General features: G+C 41.2%; 1 protein-coding gene and 1 long non-coding RNA gene across 2 annotated transcripts in view; one reads left to right on the forward strand and one right to left on the reverse strand.

The window, feature by feature from the left end:
* shroom3 (shroom family member 3) overlaps positions 1 to 9,699 on the reverse strand; it is an 83,256-nt gene extending 73,557 nt beyond the window's left edge. Inside the window, 1 exon segment of the mRNA XM_084046037.1 lies at positions 8,913 to 9,699. Coding sequence (XP_083902163.1) covers positions 8,913 to 9,170 — 258 coding nt within the window. The 5' untranslated portion in view covers positions 9,171 to 9,699.
* The window catches only part of LOC311037530, a 439,052-nt gene that overhangs the window by 252,732 nt on the left and 174,091 nt on the right, over positions 1 to 12,229 (forward strand). The gene's annotated exons all lie outside the window — the stretch shown is intronic.

The following is a 12,229-nucleotide window of genomic DNA, read 5'->3' on the forward strand; positions in this document are numbered from 1 at the left end:
CTGTTGTTTTTCAGTCCACTACTCCCTCTGCCTTTCCTCCTCCATGTCCAGTCACTTTGTGTGGTTAATTACTGGCAAATATACATACATTTGGAGGACCCTGGCACGATGAAGTTTGAGAACTACTGGGCTACAGGGCTAGGCTACGCATCATGCTTCGTCATACTATGGTGTCGTGTTTTGAGCTTGTAGATCTGCTATTTTCAAAAAACTGTTGAAAAAAATAATAGAAAAATGTGGGATATTTGTGAAACATTTTAACAGCACAAATCTTGTATGGGGGTCCCTGGCACAGTGGCACTAAATATATTCAGACATGGGTCCGTGGCCAAAATAGGCATATTAATATTGGGGGTCCTTGACATGAAAAGGTTTGAGAACCACTGAGTTAAAGACGTTCCCTGAATTCGCCAAGCAGCGTGCTACGCTGAAACACGGAATGCAAAGAGTGTGCCAACAGCCATAGAAATGTGTGTCTGATTAGAAACACTTATTCAATCAGCAGGCTGCCAGCTGATTACAGCTGGTATGGGGCGTATGACTTCCATGTCCTGCATGAGCCAAACAAGATTCTTCATCTAATCCCATTTAGCATTGAAGTGCATACGTACCACCACAATACCACCCATTGCTGACGGTCATGCAAATGGATTTTGCCATTGGTATTGCTTTTGCAAATGGTATTTTAAAGGAGTAGTTCACCCAAAAAATTACTTATTTTCTATCAATTACACACCCCATGAAGCCTTGAATTCATGGATTTTCTTTTTTTTTGTCGCATTCCTCAGCGAATAATTTGATTACCGGCAGAAAGATGCTATAATGTATCCGGTAGGAGACACAAAGTTGACTCTTTGTGTCTCCTATACCGGAAATAGACCCGGCCATCAAATTATTATCGGCTTAGGAATGCAACAAAAACAAAAGAAAATCCATGAATTCAAGGCTTCATGGAGTGTGTAATTGATAGAAAATAAGTCATTTTTGGTGAACTACTCCTTTAAATGTGAACCACTTTAAAAAAGAACACGACAAAGAAGTATTAATGCAGATTAAGTTTCTTTTTCCTTTTCCTTTAGTTTTTTATGTTACTGCAGTGTCTTCTCTGCAAGATTTAGTTGTTTTGAACGTAGATGGCTGCAGTATAAAGCCTGACTTGAGACTACAAGAATAAATATCCCCAAATAAGGCCAGCAGAACTGCTCAGTAACTCTGTGTGTGCATGTGTGCGTGTGCATGTGTGTGTGTGTGTGTGTGTGTGTGTGTGTGTGTGTGTATGTCTGTGTGTGCCTGTGTGCGTGCGACTGTGCGTGCCGTGCGTCGATTCTCACTCAGTTTGGTATTCCAGCTGAAATTCATTACCCCGTCAACAGTAATAACCAAACAGAATAGCCTAAGCCGTGACTGAACCAACAGAGCGGACTGGGCTTAAAAAAACATACTTTCTCTTAAATCAGCCCCAGACCCCGTTACAGGAGCAACACAGGTGGGCTTATAGGGGGGACTGCTTCTAAACGCCCTCTCACTTACACTACTCTAAATCCTGTTCAAATAATGTTAACGTACTGTTAACTTATTGTGCACATTCCCCCGTTTGCTACTAATGAGGTCTTACCCCGTACCTGCCTTTCTTACCTACCTTGCAACCAGTGGTGGAAAAAGTATTCAAATGTTTTACTTAAATAAAAGTATCAATACTGCAATGTAGAAATACTCTGTTACAGGTGAAAGACTGGAATTCAAAATTTACTTGAGTAAAATTACAAAAGTATCGGCATAAAAATGTACTTAAAGTAGCCTACGTTAAGCAGAATGTCCCCAAGTTTCCAAAAGTATAAAATGTATAAAAATCTTTTGAAAATAGCAGATTTTCAAGCTCACAATAGATCGGCTACTTTTAAAATGCCTAAGTTTAAATAGGGCTGAAGTGGTTAATGTATGTTTTGTAATAATAATCAAAATCTGCAAAGTAACTAGTAACTAAAGTTTTCAAATAAATGTAGTAGAGTAAAAGTACGATATTTGGATCCGAGATGTAGTGGAGTAGAAGTGAAAGTATTAGAAATTAGAAATAATTTCTCAAGTAAAGTACAAATACCTCAAAATTGTACAAGTACAGTACTTAAGTAAATGTACTTAGTTACTTTCCACCACTGCATGCCACAGCAGCACACCATCATTTCGCTGCTCGGCAAAATAATGGATCTTGAACGCAGTAAAAAAAAAAAAAGAAAACGACAGGTCCATTTTTACACTCTCAGGGATAAACAAACAGAACAGTCAGGTCGTTGAAGTGACAAATGAACCTCTAACCCTGGCACAGAGTCAGTGCCATGCTCTCTCTGCCAGTGGCACAGATTCATAAAAGACCCTTTGACGTCATCTGGTGCGCTCCGAATCCCCCAGAGCCTATCCCACACAGCGATGTGCTTGTTGTGTACCTCTCCACTGTCTGTCCAGCTCCTATCCATTCAAAAAGGAATGGCTTGTGTGTGCCTGACTGTCAGTGTTGCAGGATTTCGCGAGAGAAACAAGCAACCAGGTCTGTTGAAAACAAGGCCAAAAGAAACGACTCACTAATACAGTGGTTCTCAACCTTTTCAGGCCGCGACCCCCCAAAATAATCATATTTGAACTGGGGACCCCCCCAAAATAATCATATTTGAGTTGTGGCATTACATTTAGTTTGACTCGGTTCCACAGATAAACATTGTGAAAATAGCCAGATAAACATTGTGAAAACAATTGTGAAATTGTCAAATAATATAAAATGGTCTAACATTGGTGAAATTGTCAAATAATATAAGAAAGAGGTAAAAATTGTGAAATAGCCGATCTACAAGCTCGCAACGCAAGGCGTTGTGATCGGCTATTTTTACCTCTTTCTTATATTATTTGACAATTTCACCAATGTTAGACCAGTTTTTATAGTATAGCTTGTTGATTACTTTTGATGCATTAATGTTTTTTTACTTTGCTTTTTTTTTTAGGTATTAAAAGCGTCATTAAAGTCCTTAAATTGTCACTTCACTTTCATCTGGGGACCCGACCCACAGGTTGAGAACCTAATTGCGAACGCGGAAGGAGGCGCGCCTCCGCCCAAGTGGAGCATACTATGAAACTCTGCTCGGCTTGTGTGTGTGTGTCTCTGTGTGCAATACTGTGCGTGCACTGCCTGTGTGCAGCCACAGAGTGCGCCAGAGTGCAGCTACAGTCAAAACACACACACACACGTCCTTAAATACACAATATTTTGGAGCTGCGTTCGCTTCCAGATATCAACCGGATATCAACCGGATATAGAAAGATATAGACCGGATATCAACCGGATATAGAAAGATGGCGGATTTGAAATCGCTGCAAAATAGGCTTAATTAAGTACTTTTTCCACCACTGTAGTCTGACTGAGACACACAAACACACAGGCCTGACACAGATGACAGCTGTTCGATTGAAGAGGTGACTGTGTTCTGTCCAAAGACAGTCAGTTGGTACCAAACAGAGGCAAGTATTGTATGCAAGACACAAGTTAGCAACCTGACGTTAGCTAACGTTAGTTACTGTTGTGTGCAGTGGTGTAAAGTAACTAAGTACATTTACTCAAATACTGTACTTCAGTACAATTTTGAGGTGTTTTTACTTTACTGGAGTATTTCCGTACTTTTACTTCTACTCCACTACATCTTAGAGTATTTTCTACATTGCAGTATTGATACTTTTTACTGAAGTAAAGAAATTGAGCACCTTTTCCACCGCTGACTGTGCGGGATGGGCTTGGAGGACAAACCAGGTAAGATCAAACTGAGGACAGTCTCTACCATTGTGCACAGTAAAATCCTAATTGTATTCTCTTTGTTTTTTTTGTTAAAATAAGTGTAAATAGCTCTATATTCTGATTAGGAATCCTTGCTATCAAGTGTTTGCTCAGTAACAGGGCTCTCCTCGTCTCTCCAGCTCTTTAGAAAACAGAGCATTTTCAGGTTGAGATAACAATTTCATAAATAAAAAGTTTGAAATAATGGTGATATTGATTTGAAGTCTTATCGCCCATAGCCCTACCCCGAAGGAAGTACTTTGGAACCAAACGGACCCTTTCGGGTCTTTGAAGTTAACAAAGTAGCGAGACTGCTGGATATGGTAGCAGGAATCCAATGAGAAGCCACTCTATTGGTACTCTATCATATCCTGACAGCTGTGACCCTTTGATTGGCCTCCGGTCCTAAAAGGCAGTGGTTCTCAACATGTGGGTCGTTTATTTTTATTTTTTAGCCTACCTAAAACAAACAAAAAAACAAGCCTTTCACAATATTTATCTGTGGAACCGTGTCAGACTAAATGTAATGCCTCAACTCAATTCAACTGGTCCCCAGTTCAAATATGATTATTTTGGGGGGTCGCAGCCTGAATAGGTTGAGAACCACTGCTATAAGGCAGGGCAGGGGAGACAGAGAAGGAGGGATCAGTGAGGAAGGGAGAGACCAAGACAGACACGAGGGAAAGAGACAGAGTAGGACAGACAGACAGAAACAAAGACAGGTTGGAGAGAGAGAGGGGGGGGGGTTGCACAGGGAAAAGGCAAGAGAGAAACAAACAGGTCACGTGAGAGAGGGAGACAGGAGTTGACAGACAGACAGACAGACAGACAGACAGACAGACAGACAGACAGACAGACAGACAGACAGACAGACAGACAGACAGACAGACAGACATGACAGACTGAAGACCCTTAGCCTAAAACTTATACAAGGCTACAGAAGATTAAATAAAACCTTCCAAGCCTCAAGAACACACAAAAAAAAGACAGAAGTTCTGTCGCACATTTTTCACATTCTTGTTCTATTTTCTCTAGACATTTGGCCTTCGTCCCAGAACAACGTCTATGCATACCAGACCTGACTGTCTTCTTATTTGCTTTTATTTTTTAGCCGATGCTCTCATCCAGATCAAATTGAGTTAGACTCAAACGGTAAACAGTGTCTGTCTTGTCTGCGACCGCCTCTCTTAAGAGGTTTATTTATCAGCCGCTCTGCCTGTCCTTTACCCGTATTTCTATGAGCGTTGACAGATTTTGGCGAGATAACTAAGCGACCAGGTCTATGAAAAGAAGCCCAAAAGAAGCGACTATTAGGCCTACATGAGCACTTTAAACCTAGTCTTCTGCCTACACATACGTCATGTATGAGCGAATAGGGGAAGGGGATCAACGTCACGCGATGCCGTTGTTTGGCCCGAAAAAAATGTCAGCTGTCCCGAAATCGGGCCAAGCAACAGGTGCTTATTGGTCAAAAACACGGATGTGTGTCTCAAAGAATATACAATCTCAACAATATGTGTCTCAACATACAATATACATCAGTCGTACAATTGTAAACTTGAAGTGACCTATTGTTATGGGAAGTTTTTAATATTGGGGGAATTGTTGAGCACTAAGTATTGCTACGGATAATTATTCTTGGTTTAACTAAATAATTACTCGAGTGCTGATGTTAATATTCTACTTCCCTACAGGTCTTAGACAGGGACAGACCTTTCAACAAAAGAGGCCAAATAAACCTCTAAGGTCTGATGAGACAAAAGGCAGTCAGTCTACCCTTTGGTCTCTAGAAAGGGGAGATGTGGTGACATCGTATTTTGTGTGTAACTATGGCAACCAGGATGTGTTATAGAGGCATGGTGGATGTGACGTCACTCACTATGTGTTCCCGTTTGTAGCGAGTCAACAAAGTTGACAGAACAGAGAACAGTACTCAGTTTGATTCATGTTATTCTTAGTAACGGTGAAATGGCTTCTACGGTTATTATTATTATCTTGTCATATTGTATTGACTATAAGCACAGTCTGTGCGGAACACGCCCCACCAACATGTCACTGCTTGTACCTGTATGAGTATTATGACAAATAAATATACTGTATGTCTCTTGATTCATGAAAATAAGCAAAAGGACAATTAGGATAACCTAGGAAGTATTAAGTTGTTTTCTATTTTCACATGCATTCCATAAATTCCATAGGGCTAGACCACACATGGACAAATGACATCATCAACTAGCGAGGGGCTCTCTCATATTATCTAATTGTCAAAATGACAAACAGCGACTGCACCCAGACAGATGTGTGACTAGAAGTGCAAAGTAAACGAATAACAGCCAGGGGTAGGTGAACATCATACCTGAACTAAGCTGGGAATTATCTACTACGTCATTCACCACCCCCTATTCAGCCCTATGTTCCAGCCTACAGTAAATTTGTACTTAATCTAAACAAAATAAGTATTATCTATGAAAAATACAACAGTGAAAGATAGCCCTATTCATGCTTGCATTTATTTATGTATTTATTTATTGCTTTTTTAATGACTTTTACATTTACATTTAATCTCTGAAAGGTTCTCATTGAGTAGATTGCAATGTATAGCCAGCTAAAAAATACTTTTGAAAGTATTTTTTCTCAAAAATAATATTTGTCATATGAAAGATTATATTAAATGTTTCATAAATGTGTATGATTGAATTTGGGTTCATTTCAAAGATAGCGTGATGAAGGGTTGAGAAAACTTTAAAACAATAGTTCAGTTATTTCTTTATGATAAAGATGTCTTTGCTTTCCTGGCACAAATGGGTGGCATAAATAACCAAAGAAAATTAAATGAATAACGTTGATTTCGGAATCTGTCAAATTGTTATTCTAAACATCTGTATCTGCCAAGAATTTCACAATCCATTGAAAGGGAGTGAGAGAGAGAGAAGAGGGGAAGGGGAAGATAAACAGACACAAGGTGGCACATGGACACCAGTGTTGCCATGTCCGCTTATTATTAGCCACTTTGGGCTTGTTTTTCTGTAAAGTTGCTTGTAAATATCGGTAGTTGTGGGTTGCGTTTTTTTGGGCTTGTTTCTGAAGTGTAGTTGCTTATTTGGACTTGCCTCCAAATGTTTTAATTACTATTTAAACCAGTGGTTCTCAAATATTTTCATGTCATGGACCCCCATATTAATATGTATTCGTCCCTAACCCCCATCTGAACATGTTTTGTGCCAGGGAGCCCCGTACCAGATTTGTGTCGTTAGAATGAATCTTCCAAATATTCCACATTTTATTTCAAGATTTCTTTTGAAAATAACAGATCTACAAGCTCACAACTCATCGCGATGCGACACGTTGTGAGTGTGACAAGTCGTAAGCTTGTAGATCAGCTATTTTCGAATAGCCGATGCATACAGTATATAGTTTTAAAGTGCTCATGTGATCTATAGTCGCTTCTTTTGGGCTTGTTTTCCTAGACCTGGTTTGTTTATTTCTCTCACAACGTCTGGCAACACTGATAGACACATGGATGGAGGGAAGCCGAGGTAGAAAGAGGAGAGATGTGGTGAATGTGGAGGAGGGAGAGAGGTGGGAAACCCTTCAGGCAATACCACCTGATATGGGCTTAACTGGAAAGATCAGAAAGCACCGCTCAGTAATGGTGTGTAAGGTTTAAGGTTCAAGCATAGATTTGCACACGTGCATCATGATGTTGAAGGCTCAAATCAATGTCAAAGTCTCTCCTACACTCTCAGCTTTCCTACTGTTTGTCTCTCCTACACTGTCTCTCCCTCTCAGCTTTCCTACTGTCTTCCTCTCATACACTGTCTCACTCTCTCAGCTTTCCTACTGTCTGTCTCTCAGCTTTCCTACTGTCTGTCTCTCCTACAATGTCTCCCTCTCCGCTTTCCTACTGTCTGCCTCTCCCACACTGTCTCCCTCTCTCAGCTTTCCTACTGTCTGTCTCTCAGCTTTCCTACTGTCTGTCTTTCCTTAAAAGTCTCCCTCTCAGCTTTATTTACTGTCTGTCCTACACTGTCTTCCTCTCAATAAGGAATATGTTCCTGCAGACTCATAAGTTACAGTGGCAACACAAAGAAAGAATACACATATTTTCAAGCTTTCCTAATTCATTGTACACACTTGACATATGACAAATTAATTAATGTTTGCTAATTAGCCTACCTAACTGTAGCTATATGGCTGAGCTTGTAGATCGACTATTTTCACAATTGTTGCCTCTTTCTTATATTATTTGACAATTTGGCCAATGTCTGACCAGTTTGTTGATCTCTGACAACAACATGTCTGACATAGTATTAGTTTGTTGATTACTTTTGATGCAGCAATTTGTCTTTTTTTCTTTCCTTCTTTTTAAAGTATTAAAAAGGTCTTAAAAGTCCTTAATCATGGTCCTTAAACCCTTGTCATCTGGGGACCCCTCCAAAATCATGGTGGGGATCCCCAATGGTACTTTAAGGAGAGCTGGTGGTAACTTTTAACCACCTGGCTGACAAAAGGCCAATACAACCAAAACTGTCACTGTAGGTCCATCTTGGAGACAAGATGGACCTATATGACCTACATCTTGGATGTTTGTTTGTTTTTGTAAAAATAATGACATACAGTAGTAGTGATATTTATAGTCTGACTTCTTCATCATAACCGCATAGGCCTATACGTCTGCCCTCCTATACCTACTCAGTGAAACGTGTCCACATTTCTATAGTCCATTGGTTCTCAAAGTGGGGTCCGGGGACCCCCAGGGGTCCTTGGGGAGGGGGGGTTCCAGGGGGTCCCCAGCAAAATGTGTTAATATAGCATCACCATCACTTCAACCACCATATTTTATACTTTGGCTGTTAACAAATAGCAGATATACAAGCTCATATGAGCTTGTATATCTACCCTTGTGCTAATATATATACATATTTTGAAGCAAACATTTTCAACTCAAATCTTTGCTTCTGGGGGTCCCTAGCACAAAATCTTTTCAGATGGGGGGTCCGCGGCCAAATGCACATCAATTGGGGTTGGAGGGGAGGGGGGTCCTAGACTTGAAAACGTTTGAGAGCCAATCTATAATCCCTCCACCTGTTCCTCTTACCTTGGAGATGATCAGCGGCTCTCCGTGCTCCAGACCTCCCTTCAGGGTGAAGCCCCAGGGCGCTCCGCCCCAAAGCCGGGCTTCCACCGACACGGAGCCGTCTGTCCGGAGCAGCACCACCGAGGAGGAGCTGGCCGCCGGGCCGGGGGGGTCCAGGTCCTCCTCAACCATCTCCATCCCCCCCGTCCCGCCGGTCCCTTCTGCCCGGAGGAGAAGCACCGAGGTGCCGCCGCCGCCACTGCGGCTGCACCGGTCCATCCCCCGTCCCGTCCCCGGGGAAGGGAGCGCTCACACCGGGTCCCTGTAGCTCTCAGGGCCGCGAGACTTCCTCACTGATCCATGGAGTGAGAAAAAACGTTGTTTTAAATAAGTTATGGTTAAGTGTTCTTCTTTCTTTTTCCCCCTTTTTACTTTTTTTTTTACAAGCATGTAATGTATGATTTCCTTGGTTCCGCCGTGGCTTTGTAATAATCCTCCTCACACACTGAGAGAGATAATCCCACAATAATGCGATTCATATCCTTCTTGTTTGGCGTTAAAACGAGACTCTATCCGCCGGCTGCAAAGTGCACCGCGCCGGGCTGGGCTGGGCTGAGCTGGGCTGGGTTAGGCTGGGCTAAATGCCCCAAGGCGCTCAACAGCTACACAAATATATACATATAACACATTAGTATACATTAACTAACTACTAGCTAGCGTTTAACAAAACCCCAACTTCACTTCACTTCTGTTATGCTCTCGCTCTCTCTCTCTCTCTCTCTCTCTCTCTCTCTCTCTCTCTCTCTCTCTCTCTCTCTCTCTCTCTCTCTCGGGCTCTCACTCTCTCTCTCTCTCTCTCTCTCTCTCTCTCTCTCTCTCTCTCTCTCTCTCTCTCTCGGGCTCTCTCGCCCTCTCTCTCTCCCTCCCTCTCTTCCGAAATCATTTTAGCATCACAATAGGATTTGCTCCAATTCACTGAGCGAGGAGAAAGGAGAATGGGCAGACAGAGAGAGAGAGACAGGTCGAGATGGACAGAGAGAGAGAGAGAGAGAGAGAGAGAGAGAGAGAGTTGGAGGGAGAGAGAGAGAGAGAGAGAGAGAGAGAGAGAGAGAGAGAGAGAGAGAGAGAGAGAGAGAGTTGGAGGGAGAGAGAGAGAGTTTGGGAGAGAGAGATTCAGGGATTAGGTCAGTTTGCAACTGTCAAGAGAGAGAAAAGCAGCAAAGTAAAAAGTTTTGGTCCAGCGGCTTTTGGCTTCGTTTTATACAATATTTGACGCCCTGAGTTCTTCCTTAGAAAGCCTGCAGAGTGACTATGTCCTCGACGAGAATATGTTTCACACTTTAACATGTTTAGTCTTCTCCTCTCCTTTCTGTCTAATAATCATAACTCGGAACTGGGTAGAGCAGTGGTTCTCAAACTTTTTCATGTCAAGGACCCCCAAATTGACACTTATTAGCCCACGGACCCCCATTTGAAACGATAAGCCAGGGACCCCCATAAGAGAAGGTTTTTACGGCTCTCTAGCAGTGATTCTCAACCATTTTAATTTCAAGGACCCCCAGTTTGACATGCATTAGGGCTACGGACCCCCATTTAATGGCATTCAAACCTCTGGGACCCCAATTCATATTGTAAAATCAATGATAATTTAACTCTGAGAGTGTACAAATGGAACCAAATGGACCATTTGTACACTCTCAGAGTTACAGACTCATAAGGGTCCATTTGGTTCCTGTCCATCATTTAGCTGGGGACCCCCTGGAACCCCCTCAAGTACCCCTGGGGGTCCCCGGACCTCACTTTGAGAACCAATGGGATAGAGATACATACATAAAAATCTGGTGGTAAACAGGGTGTCTGAATTCTCAAGTCAGTGGTGGATAGTGACCAGTGTTGGGAAGTAACTAAAGTAATATGTAACTTAAAGTAATATTATTACCTTTTCCCAGTAACTAGTAACGTAACTAATTACTTTCACGTTTTGAGTAATAATATTACCTTTACTTTTTTTCAAAAAGTAACTTATTACTTTTTTTCACGAGCCTCGGTGGTACTCTGGGTTTGAGTGTGTTTATTTGATCCTGTGTTGTTTTTGGTCCATTGATATAATGGTAGACTGGTTGGGATCGAGTTGCTATGCAGGCTGCTTGCTGATCCGGTCTAGAGCGGATACGGAAACGTTGCGCACTTGGGCGGGCCGCCCTTAAACCGGAACAAACAGTGTTGCCATGTCTGCTTATTATAAGCGACTTGTTAACCGATGAAGATGCGCCGTAAGCTTGTAGGTCGGCTATTTTCTATATATATTATTAGGCAAAAAATACATTAAATACATTTAAAATACTTGTTTCCATTGAGGTCCTTAGTATTCAATTCATAGTCGTCAAATGGTTTTCATTTAGTCTGTAAGTTATGAATTCATACACTGTAAAAGTCTTAGTGTTAATATAATTCAAATGAGTGTACAATGAGGATTTTACAATGTAGGCTGCAGAAAAGAGAAAAAAACAACTGCTAATGTTGAAAATGCAAAGTCAGACTTTTGGGGAGAAAGGATGCAAATTATTGGGGGCGAGAAAAAAAAAGTAACTAAAGTAATAAGTAACTAGGTACTTTTGGCAGGGAGTAATAAGTAAAGTAACTACATTACTTTTTAAACAAGTAATATGTAATAAGTAACATATTACTATGTTTTAGTAACTATCCCAACACTGATAGTGACTAAATACATTTACTCAATACTGTAAGTACAAGTTTGAGGAAGGCTACTTAGGCTACTTTTACTTTGTATTTTAGACTTTAGGCTACTACTACTGCACTACATTTCAGAGGAACATATTGTACATTTTACTCCACTGTTATTTCACAGCTTTAGTAACTAGTTAATTAGCAAAATACAAAACATACAAAAACATATAAATTATGACATATTAGGTTAATCTACACAAAATATGAAATGGCCCATTCTGCATGTTGACTACTCTTAAGTTTGTTCTGTGGGTAAATTATATTTTGATGCCAATACTTTTGTACTTTTACTCAAGTAAGATTTTGAATGCAGGACTTTTACTTAGTAACAGAATATTTCTTCATTGTGATATTGATGTTTCTACTTCAAACAGAGTATAGTCAGAGTGCCCTTCCACCACTCTAGTGACTGCTGTAGAAGTTTGTCTTAACGGCAAGTGGAAGAATGCATGTGTCAGTGTGAGTGCCTACTTTCTGTGTCCTTGTCAGGCTGAAGTGTGTGTGTGTGTGTGTGTGTGTGTGTGTGTGTGTGTGTGTGTGTGTGTGTGTGTGTGTGTGTGTGTGTGTGTGTGTGTGTGTTTGTGCGCGCG

The sequence above is a fragment of the Gymnoscopelus microlampas genome, assembly GCF_963454915.1.
Source record: "Gymnoscopelus microlampas genome assembly, chromosome: 21".
Lineage (NCBI taxonomy): Eukaryota > Metazoa > Chordata > Actinopteri > Myctophiformes > Myctophidae > Gymnoscopelus > Gymnoscopelus microlampas.